General features: G+C 30.4%; 2 protein-coding genes across 2 annotated transcripts; both read left to right on the top strand.

Annotated features, from left to right (window-relative positions):
• The first annotated feature begins 2,104 nt into the window (after positions 1 to 2,104).
• Positions 2,105 to 3,265, top strand: LOC100793366 (ethylene-responsive transcription factor 13). The gene has a single exon (XM_003521022.4). The coding sequence runs from the start codon at positions 2,223 to 2,225 to the stop codon at positions 2,808 to 2,810; it is 588 nt and encodes a 195-aa protein (XP_003521070.1). The 5' UTR covers positions 2,105 to 2,222; the 3' UTR covers positions 2,811 to 3,265.
• Positions 3,266 to 15,200: 11,935 nt separating this feature from the next.
• Positions 15,201 to 17,489, top strand: LOC102666529 (chromo domain-containing protein LHP1). The gene is made up of 4 exons (XM_006576658.4): positions 15,201 to 15,532; positions 16,275 to 16,300; positions 16,542 to 16,628; positions 16,963 to 17,489. Exons 1-4 carry the CDS (start codon positions 15,203 to 15,205, stop codon positions 17,357 to 17,359), a joined length of 840 nt encoding a protein of 279 aa, XP_006576721.2. The 5' UTR covers positions 15,201 to 15,202; the 3' UTR covers positions 17,360 to 17,489.
• Positions 17,490 to 20,196: the final 2,707 nt, after the last annotated feature.

Below are 20,196 nucleotides of genomic sequence, written 5' to 3'. Positions count from 1 at the left end.
ACCAACTTATTTACTAAATAAATTAAGTTCAAAGAATATTTCAAGGCAGTGGCGGAGTTTGAAAAACAATATTTGGAAGGTCAAAGTAATTATAATTATAATGTATAATTAAATAAAATAATTTTGATGACATCATTTTCTTATAAGTGATTTTAAGCATTTTTGTTGTCACAAGTGATTTTAAGCCTTTAACGATACTATTCAAATGTTATTTATATTTATGACATTAAAATAAAAATTTTCGAGTTTATTATAAAAACACTTCAATTTTTTTATGATTTTTAATCTAGTCACAGCTATTGAATAAAGCAGTAGAGAAATAATCTTTAACTTATTTTTGTGAAACTGCAAATTACAGGCATTAATTTTTTATACAAAACGAAATTATACTAGAATACACAATAAAAAATTATAAAGACTTTTCAAAGAGTTTAAGGAAATTAATAATTACGTTTTTGCCAAAGTCATTACAAATCTTTGCATAAAAAATTACAAAATTCGTAAAAAAAAATTGCTTGAAAAACCCATAAGAATAAGAAAAAGTTAATGTATGAAAATTATTATTAATACTTAAGAAAATTGTTTATAATAGTAATAATAATAAAATTAATTTCAGTTAATATGTTTTTTTAGTGTCCGTTCACTTACTTAAAATTCTTAATAATTAAGAAACAAATAACTGTAAAGAATAATTAAAAATATTAGAAAAAATCTTATTAAAATCAATTAGAATAATATATATATATATATATATATATATATATATATATATATAAAGAAATTGCCAAAGAAAGATTGGGGGGGGGGGGGGGGGGGCATGGCCCCCTACGTTACAACAAAGATCAGCCAGTGTTTCAAGGCTTAAACCGACTTGTTAATTTGCAAAGGAATTTAAATCTATTATTTAGATAGATCTTTTGGCCTAATCGAAAGATCTAACTATAAAATAAACTCTTAAATTTTAAAGGATTCTTCACCTTAAAAATATGTTAGAGATATAGATCAGTTATGTTCAGATCTTGTTTTGAAAAGCAGACCAAGCTTAAAATGCATAAAGTATAGCTTTCATGTATGAACTAGGAACACCAAAAGAATGTAAATCTTGTATAACTTTCATGTATGAACTATGAACACCAAGCTCTTTTTATTATCAATATATATTATACTTTGTCTTTTAACGTACACCAAAAGAAGCCTCTGGTAACTTAATCTGTTTTCTCCCCAAGCTGTGTCCAAACTTCTATAATCATCGATCATTATCTAATGAAAGAGACGGAGGTGAGATGTGGAAACCAGTTATTAAGAATGATAAAAGTTAGTAATAGATTTTTTTTTATTGTTGACTGATTTTAAAAAAAAATCATAAATTTGTATAGATTTAACTTTTTATTAAATGAATTTATTTTTTATTTTATAATTTTTAATAAATTTTAATTAAAAACAAAATATGTATAAAAAAGTATACCCCTCCTATCTCATCTTAAATATAAGCAATAAATATCTCCTTTTCTTTATCTCAAATATAGATAAATATCAATCACTTTTGACTTATTTAATAAAATTATTTCTAAAACATGTTTTATTATTTAATAAGTTCAACAACTTTTTATATACTTGATATCAAGTTCTAATAAAAATAATTTAAATTTTTTTATTTTTAATTGAGACTCACACTTTTAACAGAAATAAAGAATTCTTTAATAAACGTGAAATATGTCTTTTATTTTATTTATAATTTACACCGGAGGGAGTATTTCCTAATCCTCATTTGGAAGAATAGTGCACACGTGCAATTTATTAATTGATACTTTTTGCCTTCTGCCCTTACCAATGTTTGACCGTTTTACTCTCTTTTTTTATTCATTTTGTCACCTTACCAATCGTCACTTTCAAGTTTCAACCTTGACCAATGCTATATTAATAGAAATTTGATAATGGAATAAAAATGGAAAGTGGAGACAATCATCAACGTACTTTTTTTGTGTTTTCAAATTAAAAAGTGTATATTTTACCACGTGAGACAAACCTTATTGCACATGGGAAATTAGGAACGTTCATGGAACCACTATAAATCAATGCCACAATTGAATCGAATTTTATACTAGTCCTTTTCTCCATCTAACTTTTTTCTTATAAAGCAAACACAAACATAGTCACCACATTCACAAGTCACAAACCACACAACCTACGAAAGCAACGAAACATCAAACTTGTACGGAGCAATGAGCTCTCATGCTTTAAACACCAATGTGAATGCTCTTGATCACTTTGAGATACCCGTAACGACGCCGTTTCAGGACGTTTCTGCATCGGTGCCGTCCATAGCAGCGTTCTGCCGGAGTTCTAGCTTCCGGAACATTTTCTTGACAGAGAATTGGGCGGAGCTGCCGTTGAAGGAGAACGACACCAATGACATGGTCATCTACGGTGCTTTGCGTGATGCTGCTGCCACCGGATGGTTCCCCGCCAATGGAAATGAGGTGAGTAATGTTAGTGTAGCTGTGAAAATGGAAAATGAGGGTCAAAATAGTAAAACTACAGCCGCGCGTGGCACTCGCACGCCTCCAAAGAAGGGGTTGAGCTACCGAGGCGTGCGGAGGAGGCCGTGGGGGAAGTATGCGGCGGAGATTAGGGACACTAAGAGGAATGGTGTGAGAGTGTGGCTTGGAACCTACGAAACCGCTGAGGATGCAGCTTTAGCTTATGATCGAGCTGCATTTAAGATGCGGGGCTCAAAAGCTAAGCTGAATTTTCCTCATTTAATTGGCTCGGATCATGAGCCAATTAAGGTTACGCTAAAGAAACATTGAAACATTTGTCGGATGTTTCTTTATAGTGTCCTTTGTCATCCACGGTAGCCATAAAGCGGAGTAAAGATAGCTCCTTGACAGATTTGGAGCTGGATATATGATTCAAAAATATGTGGCAGTTTTCAATAGACACGAGGTGGCAATAATAAAAGGGAATATATATATATATATATATATATATATATGAAATGTATTACTACTATCTTGCCATTCTTATGGCATTGCAGAAGTGTGAGGATAGTTTGTCATAGTATTTTTTTTTCCTTTTTCTTTGTAATATGAATAGTTGTATCTCATGACAATGAAAATAATGAAGAATATATAACAAATTGATGGAAGGATTTAATTACTCACATTCTTGAAGTCAAGAGATCGATCTGTATAATTAATCACATATGATAAACGTGTATTTTAATTTGATTCTATTTTTTCATATTAATGTGATAATTTGCTGATGTTGCTTCATCATTTGAGGAAAGCCAGAAGAAAAGAGTAAACTAATAAGATGTAACTTTGGAAGTGAAGGTGGACACCATAAATTAAATATTTATTTAGGGTAGTTCTCGATCATATCCAGATGGTAGCTTTCTCTTTTGTCAAGGAAAAAATTTACCATAAAATTATAAATTTGATCAAAATCACGTGTGGAGAGAAACACTTTATCCTCAAACAAGAGAATATGTTTTAATTTTAAATTTTTCTTTTCCATATAAGTCTCTCTCTAAAAACATCTCTCATGTGATCTTAGAAATCTTAATAAATTTTAATTGATAATAAAATAATCTGTTAAAAATATATTATTATATCTAAGATGAATGCGTGTAAAAAGTAAAATGTATATTTATACTTCTAATATTTTCTATATTTAATATTAGTCTTTCAAATTTTTTTAGTATTTTCTAATTAATTTAAAAATAATTAATGCATTTTGATCCTCACCACGATTATAATTATCATAAAGGTATAAGGTTGGTCTAATGGTGAAGGGAGAAAAAAAAGGAATATGAGTCACATGTTCAAATCCCTTCATTAATAAACATTAACGGTTAACATTTGACGATAAAAAAAATGATTATTATTAGGATAAAATATGTTTGAAATTCCTATAAAATTTAAAAAGTATTAATTTGATTCTTGTAAAAGTGAAACATATTTTTGTTGATCTTCGATGGTAACTTGTTAGATGATTTCCTAAAATGGTTAATAGACTTAATTGTTTTTTCTTAATACCTTCTCAATTACACTCAAAATACATCGGAACCCACTTTTGTTTCATCTCCCCCTCTATTATATAATCAGAAGTGCAAGAAAATCACACATGAAGTGACAAAAAATTATAATTTTTGAGATTATTTAGTCATCATAAATTGTTTAATTCATTTTAAAGGATTTTAACCACCACAAATTATTTAATTCATTTATTATTAAATTACATGTATAAGTTTGTTAGACACGTCAAATTACCTCTAACAAAATTATCACTTAAGACTAACTAAAGTATTTTTATTTTGTCAAACACTATTAGAAAATATACTTTCTACATCGGTTATTTATGACTTTCAACATCGATTTTTGAACTGATGTTGAAAGTATCGACGTTGATAGTATTATCGTTAACATCGGTTTTTTAAAAACCGATGTTAACGTAAAATTACCAACATCGGTTATATAAATAACCGATGTTGCTAATATGAATTACACCCAAAAAATGTATATTAATGTTGAAAGTTAACATCGGTTTTTACAAAAAATCGATGTTAACGAATGTGTTAGTGTTGACAGTTAACATCGGTTTTTTCAGAAAATCGATATTAACTTTAGTTAACATCGGTTTTTTACAAAAAAACCGATGTTAACTGTAAAAAAACTGATGCTAACGAATGTGTTACTATTGACAGTTAACATCGGTTTTTTACAGAAAACCGATGTTAACGTGTAAAAAAACCGATGTTAACGAATTTGTTAATGTTGACAGTTAACATCGGTTGTTTGTAAAAAACCGATGTTAACAAATGTGTTACTATTGACATTTAACATCAGTTTTTTAAAAAATCGATGTTAAGGTTAGTTAACATCGGTTTTCTATAAAAAAAACCGATCTTAATGAATTTGTTAATGTTGACAGTTAACATCGATTGTTTGAAAAAACCGATGTTAACGAATGTGCCACTATTGACCGTTAACATCGATTTTTTCAAAAAACTGATGTTAACGAATGTGTTATTATTGACAGTTAACATCGGTTTTCTGTAAAAAATCAATGTTAACGAATGTGTTCCTATTGACAGTTAACATCAGTTTTTTATAAAAAAAATCGATGTTAACGAATGTGTTACTATTGACAATTAACATCGGTTTTTTATAAAAAAAAATCGATGTTAACGAATGTGTTACTATTGACAATTAACATCGGTTTTTTCAAAAAACCAATTTTAACTAACGTTAACATCGATTTTTTATAAAAAAAAAAAACCGATGTTTTCAGGAATTTTTTTTAAATAATGTCTCTGTTTTTACAAAAAAAAAAAACCAAAATTTAACCTGTAAATTTAAAGTCAGACCACACAACACACAACATATATCATTTGCATTCTGTTTTCAAATAGGTTTTAGCAAAAAACTAGTTATCAACAAAGGTTATTCAATGTTAAGATGAAACAACAATTATAAAAAATGTAATGCAAAGTATGTAAACTAATTAAGTAACCTAAAGTTACATAGTTGTCTAGCATCCTATATTTGATTTCTAACTTTTAGATAATACTGTGCCCACTGGATGCGAAGCGCCTTGAATCTCTCTGCTTCCAATGGTCTAACTTCATTAAAATACTGCATGATCAAATAAAAAAATAAATTAATAATGTAATAACAATTATAAGAAAACCAACTTTGTTTGAAATAAACAATTACCGTCTCCCAATTATTCCTGAAAGATCCTAAGATTATCGTGGACATCCAGTGCATCACGTAGTAGCCACATTCAGTGATTCCTTTTTGTCTATTACACTAAATACATAATGAAATTTGGATATTAATTAAACGTTAACTACAATTAGTGTACACACACATAAAATATATATAAGTAGAACTTTTATTTAAATCACGTACCTTAACAACAATCCACCTAGCAGCAGCTTTGGATTTCGGTTGTGGAGCATCATCAAGTCCTTTCAAAGCACTAGTGTTGAATATGAGGAACATTAAAATATTGATATTGTTGAGTTATGCCAATGAAAATGTATTGAAAACAATACTGACCTGTTAATTATTCCCTTAAGGTAGTTGTCTGGCCTGTTATGTAAAGAACAAAATCAGACAACTAGGTTTTCCTGAGGCAAAATGACGACCATTTGCCAGTGTCCGCTGCAGTAGAGACGAATATGAGTTATTGTAGTAGTATAAATTATTTAAATTCAATTATTGTGTTTGACTTACCCATTCAGGTAGACTCCAAGGTAAACATCTCGTTTTGAACTCTGTATCCAACTCTTGATTTAACTTTCGGATTCAAATTGTGATTGCCCAAATCTCTGAATGGACTGTGGCTCGAGGAATCCATACACATCAAAATTCCCCGCTCGCACACTTGTCTCAGTCAGATGGCTGTGTTGTTAAGTCAAAGTTAATTATGTATAAATTTAAAACAATTACTTTGGTAATTAATAGTAATCTAAAATGGCTTACAGAATCCACAACTGTATAACAGATATGCTGAGACATTGACCACCGTGTGCAATTTCAGAGAGATCTTCGTGATTTATATACAATGGAAAGTTTTGATTAAACACCCCGAATATGGTAGTATCCCACATAACCTGGAGAGGTTTCAAAAACAGTTGTGGGATGCTCAATGTCATCAGGTACAGGGGGTCATCGACCTCTTTATCCGGACTTTCTGGAGGTTTTGCTAGAGGCACAGCTGCCTGTTGATAAAACATAGTTAATTAGCAAGTTTTGATTACAGTGAACAAATTAATTGAAAAAAATAAACATATAATCAGAGTAAAATACATGTTTTGATAAACGCTTCACAAGATATGTTGGCCAAGCAATGAAGGTGTTAAGTGTCTGCCCCACTAAGGTAACCTCGTCTGTGGGTACAAGAACGAGAGCCTCTGCATCTTTAACCTCCTCAACACCAACCTTGACTTGGCCATGTAACAAAGGGATGTTGTGAACTGTTGCGGATCCCTCATAAAGTCTTCCTAGGGCAACCAGGCGGGAAGGATCAGGTACAGGGGGTCATCGACCTCTTTATCCGGGCTTTCTGGAGGTTTTGCTAGAGGCACAGCTGCCTGTTGATAAAACATAGTTAATTAGCAAGTTTTGATTACAGTGAACAAATTAATTGAAAAAAATAAACATATAATCAGATTAAAATACCTGTTTTGATAAACGCTTCACAAGATATGTTGGCCAAGCAAGGAAGGTGTTAAGTGTCTGCCCCACTAAGGTAACCTCGTCAGTGGGTACATGAACGAGAGCCTCTGTATCTTTAACCTCCTCAACACCAACCTTGACTTGGCCATGTAACAAAGGGATGTTGTGAACTGTTGTGGATCCCTCATAAAGTCTTCCTAGGGCAACCAGGCGGGAAAGATTTTCTTCAATGTATAGCCCGCATTTGTCTGAGTGACCCGTCCCTGGATCGTTCCCTGAGGAAGCAACACAACTCTCCTTTGTGCTGACACGAGGACTTGAGGGACCAACCTCTGACTCTGGAAGTAGTGCAAGTCCCTGTGATTGCATCTTAGACTGAAACTGGGACTACATCTGGCTGAAGGATGCCATCATGTTTCAAGTCACTTTTTCTGTGATTGACTCCTCCAGTTGGTCTCTGATTTGTTGGGTCAGTTGCTCTAGGTCTTCAGGAGACATGGAGGAAGAACTGCGGGACGTTCGTGAAGCCGATCCAAAGTATTGCTTTATGGTGACACCGGCTCCAACAGCACGAACACGGCCAGGGTGCTCTGGTCGCCCAATGGCAGCAGTTAGGATATCTTGACGTCCATGGGGGACGAAAGATCCCTGTGACGCCTGCTCGTCCAAAGAATCCTGTACCAAACACATATTTGTCCAAGGAATTCACAGAATACACAAAGATAATTACAATTATTAATAAAAAATGACTTACAATCCTGTCAGCTATTTCCTTTGCTGCCTCAGACGTCATCTGTCCAGTTTTCTTCGTGCAAGCCATCTTCCATTTCACGTGGCATCTGATGGGAGATGGAGGGTCAATGATGCCCTCAGTGCTTCCAGACTGGGCAGCTTCTTCTATTCTTTTCTGTGTTCTCAGCCATGATCTTTTCTTCTAAATATTCATAACCCCCACGAGACAATACGTGGGGGGCAGTGTTTTGCTTCTGAGAGGCCTGTGCCTTTTTTCGCACATCTTACAAAAGTTTAACATTTATGAAAATGATTATTACAATAAATTATAAGAAGTGATTTTGTTGTGGAAAACAACTAAAATGACAAAGTACATACCTCTCATGAGGCGTCTCTGTGGGTCTGACAAAACTAGGTCCATTTTTCCTTGCTAATGCCATATTTTTCACAGACAATGTCGTCCGCACCATCCTTGTCGGCTGCAAGTGCCCATTTCCTAGTCATGTCAGATTTAAACTGCCTCCAGCGCTCGCCGAAAATTTGACGAATTTTCTTCTTTGTCCTACTGTCAGAAGATTCAGGGATTTCAAATTCCGCCTGACAAACAATAAATTAGGTTTTATTGTAAGTAAATAACAAATTTAGACTATTAAAGAAAATCAACGAAGAAAACTCAAATACCTAAATATCCTCCCATATCAAATCCTTCTGAGCAGTAGGGACTTCCTTCCAGGTGTCATATGTCACGTTGACCTTATCATGAGCGACAATCCCCAAATATGTTCTTAATTTCTTCTTGTGGGAACCGTCGGCCTTGCCGGTAGCAGGATCGACGTTGACCACAGGTCTTTCTGCCCCAGGTGGTCTAGTGGCCAATGATCGTAGTCGTGTCGCCTTGCGTGTCCGCTTCAACGTAGATGGAGACGCTGATGCGCCTGTAGGAGGAGGAGGCGAGGCAGGTGGAGTAGCCATGGTCCTTTAAAGAGAAAAAGTTGAGTTAGTTAATATTATCAAAAAACACTGTATGAGTTATGTAAATGAATGTACCGAAATGAAATACTATATTAGAAAATTACGTTAGATGATGTTAATTAATTCTCCTTCATCATGATCATTACAATTAGCATGAACGTCGTCAGCTTCTTCTTCTTCGATACTGTTAGAAGTCATTTGTGTAGACAAAGGATTAACATAAGTGTCCATGTATGAATCATCATCTTCTACATTAACACCAATTGTTTTCCCGTGTAGAACCACAAACCACCTTTCATCATAAGGGTCTTGCACATAAAATACTTGCTTAGTTTGTTCTGCCATGATGAAAGGGTCATTCTGGTAAGCTAGTTTCTTTAGGTCTACCAACGTAAATCCTACATCATCAGTCCGCACACCGGTGTTGCTGTCAACCCACTTACATTTGAAAACACAAACAGTAAATTTGACATAGTTAAGCTCCCATATTTCATCAATGAAGCCAAAGTAAGGGATTGAAGCTACACAGGGATTGTCATCATGTACAGTTGCAAAGTGTTGAGATTCAGCCCTTAAGGTGACCCCGCTGTTTTGCATTGTACTTTTGTCGTCTTGTGCTTTTGTATAAAATGAATATGCTTTATACAAGACTTGACCTTTTCATCTATTTTCTCACATGAATGTTTTGCATTTACTTTTAATTTTTTTATATAAATTTAGATTATATCTCACTTAATTAATGATGAAAAATAGATATATACATTGTTCACATGACACATTAGAATATCCATTCATGCTCAATAAGATCCCTACCATAGTGCGAAGTGCTGGGGTGAGATTACCTAACTAGGTCCCTCCATGCTTCATGCAATCATTTCAAGCAGACTAAATAAGTGATTGATGATTTAGAAAAATACAGGCTCATATTCCCTGCATCATGACAACTATGGAAATTGTCATGAAATAAAACATAATAGGTACCTAAATTGAAAAACCAAATGACAAGAAAAATGTAATCTTAACAAAAATATAAGCCTCAGAACAGTAAATTTTTATTAGCATTAAATAATTGTATTTTATGTAGGATAAAAAATTTAATAATAAGAAGCTTAGTAATTCAAATATATAAGTTTTTGTAGCTTGATACTTAGTACATGTTTGGTAAATATTATTTTGAGTGTAAATTTATCTTTACTCACTTAGTAATTCAATATACGGAAGTTTCACGAAAATGTTGAGTCCATTACAAGTTACATAGAGAAGAGAAGGGATGTGAATCATATGATGCTACTATATGTCTAACTTGAGGCATTTTTCTCACGGAGTGACTATTTGCTCTGTAGTGTAGATGGGAGCTCCACTAGTGATATGTATGTGATGTAAAGATGACATAGGATGATAATGCGCTTAAAAGGGGAGGCTGGCTATAAAATCATAGTAAAGCTTATAGTCACCATTTCAGTTTATAAGAACAATAATTATTTATAATAACTTCCTTTTATAGTTTTATTTCACAAGGAAAAGAGTGCTGATATGAATGAGAATGTGGCATGATATCAAAGGTATGATGACGAGAGTGAAATCAAGCAATTTATTAAGTTGTTTTAAAATCAAAAAATTAGTAAATTATAAAATAAATAAAAAATTGATAATCGTAAAGTCTAATTCAATAAATGGCATTAATAACGTTGTATGAAAGGGCATGCAACTAAATCATAAGCACACAAAAACACCAAAGTCAGGCAATACTTATTTATTATAGGACAAAAGTTACATGTTACTAGTACACTACTCCCTCTAAACTCATATTATAAGAAAAATAATTAATTTCATACTAATTGAGAAAGTTAGTTGACATCATTTAATTTTTTTAATCTCTAATAAAAAATAAGGTTATTTTTAAAAATATCTTTAATTGAAACTTATTATCACAAATAAAAAAGAATTATTAAAGATAAAATTAGAATTAATTAGATTTATTTATTTAAGTTGAACATGAAAAAATACTTTTTTCTTATATATAAGTGTTGAGGGAGTAGTATATTAGTTAAAGGTATTATTATTCTGACATAAAAATGAATGTTTTGGCAAATGGCATAGCATAACAGGCACAAGACGAGCGGAGTGGAGTACCTCCTGTTAGTGTAGTAAGCTCTAGCCCCATTAAGAACAAAGCCATATTTTTCTATCAAGGAAATGAGATTGGTGACAATAGCCTTAGTTGTGTCATGCATTTTACTGGCCAGCAGGCCCCTAACAAAAGCAGGTAAGCAGTGGCAGGCCAAGTAGCAATAATAACAAAGTGCAGAAGCAAGGTCAAAGTGCAGACCCGGGAATGATTTTTTATAACCAGATATTTTTTATAGCCAGCCTCCCCTTTTAAGCGCTATGATTTATGAGACCCACCATCGCCATGGATAGTGCTTGGTTTAGTAAATGCTATAAATTAATTCCATGTACATGCGTCATGCCGTATCAAAATGTGAATAAATAAATAAATATAAATGGTCCATTTAGGTGTGTTTGATTTACATAAGAGAATCAGAGAAAAAAAATAAAATACAAGATAAACTTTTAGATCAAAATAAAATATAAAAGATATAAATCTCATAGTACCATTTTTTTAATATATTATTTTCTTCCTCATAGAGTCAATAAAATCAGCATAAAAACGCAAACCCTAACTTGAGGCATTTTTCTCACAGAGTCTATAGAAAAATCATCATTCACCATATATAAATATCAATGATGAACCTACATAATCCTCAAGTAGCAGAATGGAAACTCACCTACACTAGCAATCCATCCAGAGAGGTCTAAAGGTGCCAAAGCCTCCAAAACCAGCAAAAGGGTTTTTATATCCTGTTCGATCCTAAAGATAAAAGAAAGAAAAACTAAAGTTAAATATAAGTTGGATCTATTTTATAGAAGAAAAAAAATAAATTAAGTAAAATGGCGCTGTGTTCACAAAACCAACACTTTACCACTTTGTGGCGCTGTGTTCTTCGTGGTGCTGTGTTCTTTGCTTTTGGGAATTTTGAGTTGGCGCTATGTTCTTTGCTTTTGGGAATTTTGAGTTCACAAAAACGCACTTTACCACTCACACTCTGAAAAATAAAGCTCACACACTGAAAAACGACCATGTTTTGACTTTTTTTTATTGGATTCAAAGAAACTTGCGGGAAACACATTTCCTATTTTTTAAAAGAAATTATTTTTTCATATACTTTAAATAAATTATAGATTAAGTTATTAATGACATTTTAATTTAATCAATATATTTAATTTAATAAAAAATAAATAATACAAACATATTTAAGAGTTAAATTATATTTTTGGTTAAATATATAATTTTTAATTTTATTGTAATTAGTATTATAACTATAATTATTTATTTAACTATTGAAATAATTCATTTATATTTTAATAATTATAAAAAAAATATGAAATAATTACATAATTATGTAATTAATAATTAAATATAATATATAATAATAAAATTATATATAACTACATTATTAATAATTATAAACATATATGTAGCAAGACGATAGGGGAGTGGGATGGAGAGTAATATACAATTAGCAATTTGTGGTGAATACGTACACATTCACTGAGAGTAATTTTATTTTCATCTCTATTTGTTGTGTCAAGCTTATCTTTTAAGCATAGCAAGTCTGAGAATATTTACTCTACTCAACTCGATGCTTGTGCATGTTGTGTGGTACATCGTTGTTGGCGCTGACATTGATGAGTGTTGGTTTTGATTATAATTTTGAAGCCTCGAGTGAAGAGCAGAGAGCCACTCGCTACCTTGCTTCTTCTCATGGTGCTCCATAAAACACTAGTAAACTTTTTCATTTTTTTAAAATAAAACGTTAAATTTGATATATTATAAGAATTGTTTGTTATTTATTGATGTGTATTTTAGTGTTAGTTTGTTAGTTAAAATGGATGTTTGTCTGCATTTTGGTTTCTTTAGGAAAATATCGTGGTTAAGGAATCAATTTAAAATTTGTTTACGACAATCGTAAATGAGAGTAGTGAGTGGTTTGCATAGAAATTACATGATAAAAAAAAGTAAAAAGATAGAGAAGTCCAAGTAAAAATATATACCAAATAAGGAAATCACATTTATTATTGGTAAATGTATATATACTATAAAAAATTGCAAAATATAATTAACATTTAATTTAACTATTTACAAATTACTATTTTTTATATAGCACTTTTATAATGTAGAGAGGAGTTTACATTTGTGTATATTATTATATTCAACTATAACAAATAATAACTCTAAAGTATGGAATTTATTTGATGTGTATATATGTTTGGGATTATTTTTTTAGATGATTTTTCGTCTTTCCTAGTAATATTAATGTTTTCTAGTAGTGCTTCAAGTAGCAAAAATGACTAGTGAGAGCTTTTTTTTGCTGGGGGAGTATATTTTTTTTGTCAAAGATTGTATTTAGTGTAAGCGATGGAGAAAAACACACATCTATTTTATTGAGCACAACATGAGAAAGAAGACATAATAATAATAAATAAAAAATCAACACCTAAACATTATTTATTTTATTCAACGTGATTTAATCTTTCATCCTATATATCTACATGATTTGAACCTAGACACAATCTTTTCACAATAAGTTTTTAAAATAAATTGGATAAACTTACAAACCTTACCTTCCCTCCACATGACCTAACATTCTAAATTTTAAATGAAAAAAAAATATCTAATTTAAAAATTAAATAATATCTTTAAAATCTAAACAAATCATAAAACTAAAATAATATCTTCTAAATCTAAATAATATTATAACGATTTGAAATTACAAATTTATCTCCAACATTAAGTACTTGTTGATTTAAAGAGTAAATGTATGAAAGTAAAAATCTATGTACTTTTTCAAAGAGTAATTTACTCTTTAAATTATTGAGGTATTTTTATCCTTTAGCTTGACAAGAATCCTTTACCTTGATTATAATTTTGAACCCATGTATTTTGTATTTAAGCCCTTTTATTTTTGGAGGGAGTCAATTTCTAATCTAACTAAATTCCAAAAAAAATGGTAATTTTATAGTCTTGTGCGTCAGTGAATAAATATGTATTATATAATTATTAATACATATCTTAATAAACAGTATTTGACTTTATTTTTGCAGAAAAATAAAACCGTAATAGGTGACTTCTCAAAATATTAATGACGCTGACTTCGTAGAAAAAAACTAATTTTTTATTTTTATAATAATTAAATAAAAATATATTAATAAAAGATTTTAATTTTTTTATGATATAATTATTTTTACCAACATTCTATAAAAATTCTATAAAAGTTAAATTCTATTATTAAAAACAGTTTTTTTACATTTTCAAATTAACTAATATCAAATAATTTATATAAATGTGTGTTATATTTAAATGATAATCATGAAATAATAAAATTAAAATTACAAAATTCATTTTAAAAATTTAGTTTAATTTTTAAATGCTTACCTTTTGAATTTATTAATTTTTTTATTTTTTAATTAAAATATAATTAATAACGCAATATATGATTTTTTTTAAATATATAAATAATTACAAAAAAGTTTATATTAACATCGGTTTTTTGGAAAACCGATGTTAACATTTCATACGTTAACATCGGTTTTCCAAAAACCGATGTTAACATCATTAATTAACATCGGTTTTTGAAAAACCGATATTAACGTTTATGCATTAACATCGATTTTTTGAAAAAACTGATATTAAGAAGGATACTTTATTTACAAATATGCCACCGCGTTTAACTTAACATCGGTTTTGGACAAAACCGATGTTAATAAGCCGATGTTAAAACTGTTTTTTGTAGTAGTGAAAGATCAAATTAATATGAAATACTTTATAAGAACACAATTTATACTTTTCAAATTTCTCATCAACCCCAAACATATTTTATGCCTATGATTATCATTTAATAAGTATAAAATGTCAACAAATGCACTTTGAGAATCAAAACTTCAGTTTTTATAAATTAGAGGAACAATAAAGGACAATCAAATTTTGTCATTCAGTCCTTTAGTGTATCTATTTAATGATATTTTTTTTACTGCTTTAAATACAATTTTTTCATTTAATATCTTATTTATAACACAAATGAAAGTCAATGTATTTAATAATTACATGTTTTTGATTTTTTAATACATTAAATATATGTATTTTTATTTAATGCATTATTAATTACAAAACAACAAGAAAATTAATAAATATAAGGTTGTTCCTTTTCAATTTTTGTTGTGTTGTTGCAATGAAGGGTGGTGATGGGATGAAAAAGGCTAACTTTGAGGCTCTGAACATTGTTGTTGGTGGTGGTGGTGTTGATTTGGGTGGTGGAGATGGTGGGGGTGTCAAAGTTCAAAATTTTGAGGGGATCAAGGGTACTCGATTGCGGAAAAGTGAAGAAGAGGAAAAATCCCATGTGAAGAGTAATGAAGGTGAAGAAGAAGATGATGGCCCTGAGGGAGAGAAAGAAGATGAAGAAAATGTTGCTTGTAGTGGTACTGCTGCTGGGGCTCAAAGAGGACAACAAGGTGTTGTTGTTCTTGGTGAAAATTTCTTTGAAGTTGAAGCTATACGTCGTAAGAGGGTGCGCAAGGTAAAAAGTTCTCTATTTTTCTCTTCTTTGGTCATTCTGGGTTTGCTTCTTTTTCTCCTTATAATGAGTTTTTTTTTTTAGTTTTTTTTTACCTACCTTTATCTGTAATGGGGATTTTTTTCTTCTAGTTATTATTTTGGTCTAATGGGGGTACCTATTCATGTAGCCGACCTTTCATAGGCTTTGTTGTGTTCTTCTTCTCATTCTTTGGTGGTTAAGGATTATGTTTTTCCTTATTTTGTTTTGTGTTGTGTTGTTTTTTTTTTATTTGAATGGGTTTTTTCTGAGTTTTTTTGGTCTAGTTTTATCTATAATGGGATTTTTTTCTAGTTTTTTTTGGGTCTAATGAAGGTACCTTTTCATGTAGCCAACCTCTCATGCTTTGTTATTGTTTTTTCTTCTTATATATTCTTCTTTGGTGATTGAGGGTTATGTTTTTTTTTTCCTTATTTTGTGTTGTGTCTGTATGGTTTTTTTTTAATTAATTTATTTGTAATGGGGATTTTTATTAGTAATGTTTTTGGTCTAGTTTTATTTGTAGTGGAGATTTTTTTTCTAGTTTTTTTTTGCTCTTATGGGGAATAGATTTTCTGGATTGATGTCATGTGGTTTACGTAATCCATCTCTGATAGTGGAATAGTATTTTGTTGTTGCTGACAATCTTCTTTTTTGGCCTGACTTGTTTTTTGTTTTTTGGGTTCTCCTTTACGACAATGTTGATTTAAAATGTTGTAAATGACAGGGTCAAGTTCAATACTTAATCAAATGGTGAGTAACCCTTTTTGCTCATTTGTCTTTTGTTCTTATTTAATTTCTTGGCTGGGTTGTGATGAAAGATAAGGATGTGACAAATGATGTTATGAAAAATAAGGAGAGATTGAAAGAAAATGGAGTATAAATGGGTTGATAGATAGCGGGAATGTATGGATATGATTACTCAAAGGGAAAAGGGTCTAGTGTGCAATTTTTTATATATATTGCTGACTAGTTCATTTGTTTATCACCAAAGGAATGGGTGGCCTGAGACAACCAACACTTGGGAGCCTCCAGAAAATCTAGAGTATATTCCTGATATTGTTGAAGCTTTTGAGGAGAGGTATTTCCTTTCTCTCCATCAAATTTTTACATTTTTCTTTGGACTCTATTAAATTATGAGTTTAAGGATGTGAAAATGAATATATTATGATTATATTTTGTATTTGTGATATATTTTGTTGTGATTGTGAATAGGTTGCTCATAAGAAAGAGATACAAAAGACTGTTACGAAGGAATACTAAGACAATTTCTTTTAACCAATCACATACAGAGTGTTAGAAAAAAAGTGTGGAAAGAGTGTTGTTAGGATTCCTCTTTTTTGAAACTAGTTGGATTTATATGTCTAGATTGAGAAAATTGTCTCACATTCTTTTTTTTTTTTGTGGTTTTAAAGCTTGATGTCAAGAAAACATCGTAAGCGGAAACGCAAGCATATGGTGCATGATACTCAACACAAAAAGTGCAAGCATACACACTCTTCTCCTCCTCTTAATGATCATAGCCTTCCTGATATTCCCGACTTCCCTCAAACTGCGTTGTTTTGTGGTGGTGCTGAAGGCAGCAATCTTGGAAAAGCCACACCGGCCAGTAATGCTAACAAGTCTGCAAATGGTTCAAAACAAAATATTGAAAGGAATGAGGAAAATGATTATGAATCTAAAGCTATGACTATCAATGGGAATGATACAGACAAGCTTGCAATACAAATTCCAGAAGCTAAGAATAAATTGAAAGATATATATGGATATATTAAAACTTTTCTAATCAAAGTATCTCAATTTGTTAAATGATATTATGTTGCATGTAATGTAACTAAAAGTAAAATAGATATGTCAATTTTTTCCATAAAAATAAAATTTAAATTTACATTATATTTTTTGTGCAGAATGTACCTTAATAAATAGTTATTGTGTTTACATAGATATATAGTTAATCCTTCAAATAAGTAGCATATTTTGATATTGCTCGGAAGTTGGAATGCATTATAAAAGACCTAGCTTCGAGATATATTGTTTAAATATAAATCTAACCATTCTATAAAGGAAAATAAAATGAAATATCTCACCAATCTTAATAGTTATTATTTCACAACCTATAGATATTGCTTTCTGTTTGATGCATTAGTCACATTCAAAACAAATAAATCAATTATCCATACACGAGTGCAATAATTTTTTGCACATCAAAACATAAAATTCTTTCATAAATTTAATTTCTGGCTACATGTCATCACAATATCTGACAAGACAAATTTGTTATCAGATATTTTCATTGACTCACTCTTTTTAAAAAAACTAATTAGACCACGTTTAACCTAAACACATGCTTCATATGTACCACACAAGATATTGATTTGTCTTATTTTATAATTCTATTGGTTGTTCCACGTTTATAAATATTCATTCAATAAATTAGTTGAAAAAGCTTCAAACCTATTAATTTGTTTTTAGTTGTTCCGACCTTTTCAACGCCAAATATTCTCCAACAAACACACGCCAAATGCTTTACTTCCCTTGCTTCAGTGAAAGGATTACTGTCATTGTTTTATGTATGTAAAATATTACTAAATGTGGTTTTGACCACACTACACGGTACTTTTGAATATTTTACAAAATTGATTCTACTTTTATCATTATAATTTGGCCATGTTTGACAAATACTGTTTTAAAATAAACATATTTCACACGGATTAGATTTTTCACCCCAATTTTCAATCATTACTTTGTTTTCCTTTTCATTATTTTCACGTGTGAGCTCCCGTAAATTGGAGGTTATCTCTTACTAAAACTTGCCAAAAAAAGTTATCAAAGATTGAATCTAAATGCAAATTTTAGCCTTTAGGTTATTCTAAATGCAAATTTTAGCCTTTAAGTTATTCTAGATTCAATTAGAAATAACCCAAAATGGAAATTGGTGGATTTTAATGATACCAATAAGAAAAATAAATGCTATTATACAAGAAAAAAGTTTACTCGCATTGCATCCGTTACAAAAACAACTTTTGACAACGAAAAATTATTGTTTGAGGTTACTGCCTAAAAATTCTTTGTTAAAAGTTTTTGCAAGTAATGTCACTGGCATTACATATGTTTTAACAACGATAATTATTATTGTCATTTTCACATATATGTTGCTGCCATAAGTCATTTGTAGAAGTTATTAAAGTTATTGTCATATTTTATATTTTACATGTCTTAAAAACTATTGTTGCTACCAAAAAACATTATTTCTTACCAATTAAAGTCACTGCCTAAAACTTTATTTATCATCGGTTATAGTCACTACAATTAGATATTTTTTCTTAACAATCAATATCTTGCTACTACCAACACCACCTGGGTGGGATATTCTTTGGAGGTTGAATGTCCTTTGTAAAGCATAAGAAACGTCAAATCTAGACTCATAATTGTCATAGATGTTCATGAAGAGGTGTATGTAGGGGTGAGAATAGGCTAGGTCGGTCTACATGGGCCTACGACTTGGCCTACATAAAGTCTGACATGATCTGGCCTATTTAAGTAAAATGTTAGACTCAGGCTTTTTTAAAAGCCTATTAAATTAAATAGGTCAGGCTTAGGCTTATTAAAAAGTCTTATAAGTCTGATAGACCGGCCTATATATATATATATATATATATATATATATATATATATATATTATTTTTTGGGTATAATTAATATTATTTTTTTAAAAAATTAGCAGATTTCATTCCTATAATTAAGTAAAATTTTAATTGCAAGGTGTGAGTCATGTGTTCCTTTATATTTCTCATTATTTTTATTAGTTTTCTTATTTCTGTCAACAGTTCCTTTTTCTATTTCTAATAGGTTTCCTTTTTCTTTTATTACGTTCCTGTATCCTAGAGCAAATAAAAATCATATCATATTACGTTCGTATACAAAAATCATATCCTATCATATCTTATTACGTTCCTATACAAAAATCATATCATATCATATCCTATTACGTTCATATACAAAAATCATATCCTATCTTATGGTGAATATGGAGGAGCTAATGATGAAATTACGTTACTATTAATTTTATTGGTAGATATTTTATGTACCAGTATTGTTCAAATAGAATGGAGATGTAGACTTTATTTTTTGGTTGTAATAATTAATATGTTGGTTTGATAGACTTGGATGATACTACCTCAAGTATGAGGTTTTCTTTTGTTTTAGATTATTTTATATCATTTGGTGATTTTTGTTTATATTATTAATATATTTTTAGGACTACCAACTAAATTAACGTTAGATTAAAAATTAAGGCAAATTATATATTAAGGCCTTGTTTAGCCTATTATAGAAGGTGTGTTATTTTTTTTTTTTTGGTAAAAACAACTAGGAATATTAAAGATTTAATGTGAAGAAGATTTTTAAATAGGTTTTTAAATAGGCTACCAGGTCAGGCTAGACTTTTAAAAAGGTCAGGCCAAGCCAAAATAAAAGTCTTTGATAGGCTATAGGTCAGACTCAGGCTTCAAAAATTAATCGTAGGCTAGGCTCAGACTTTTTAAAGCCTGACCTGGCCTATTTCCACCCCTAGGTGTCGGTAAAACTTTAGTGATAAAATTAAAAGAGTAACCTAATAAGACAAGTCAAAACAAGTTTTAAAAAATAAT

This window comes from Glycine max, chromosome 3, assembly GCF_000004515.6.
Source record: "Glycine max cultivar Williams 82 chromosome 3, Glycine_max_v4.0, whole genome shotgun sequence".
NCBI lineage: Eukaryota > Viridiplantae > Streptophyta > Magnoliopsida > Fabales > Fabaceae > Glycine > Glycine max.
The sequence above is the reverse complement of the archived record's forward strand: the minus strand, read 5'-3'. Positions and strand labels throughout refer to the sequence as shown.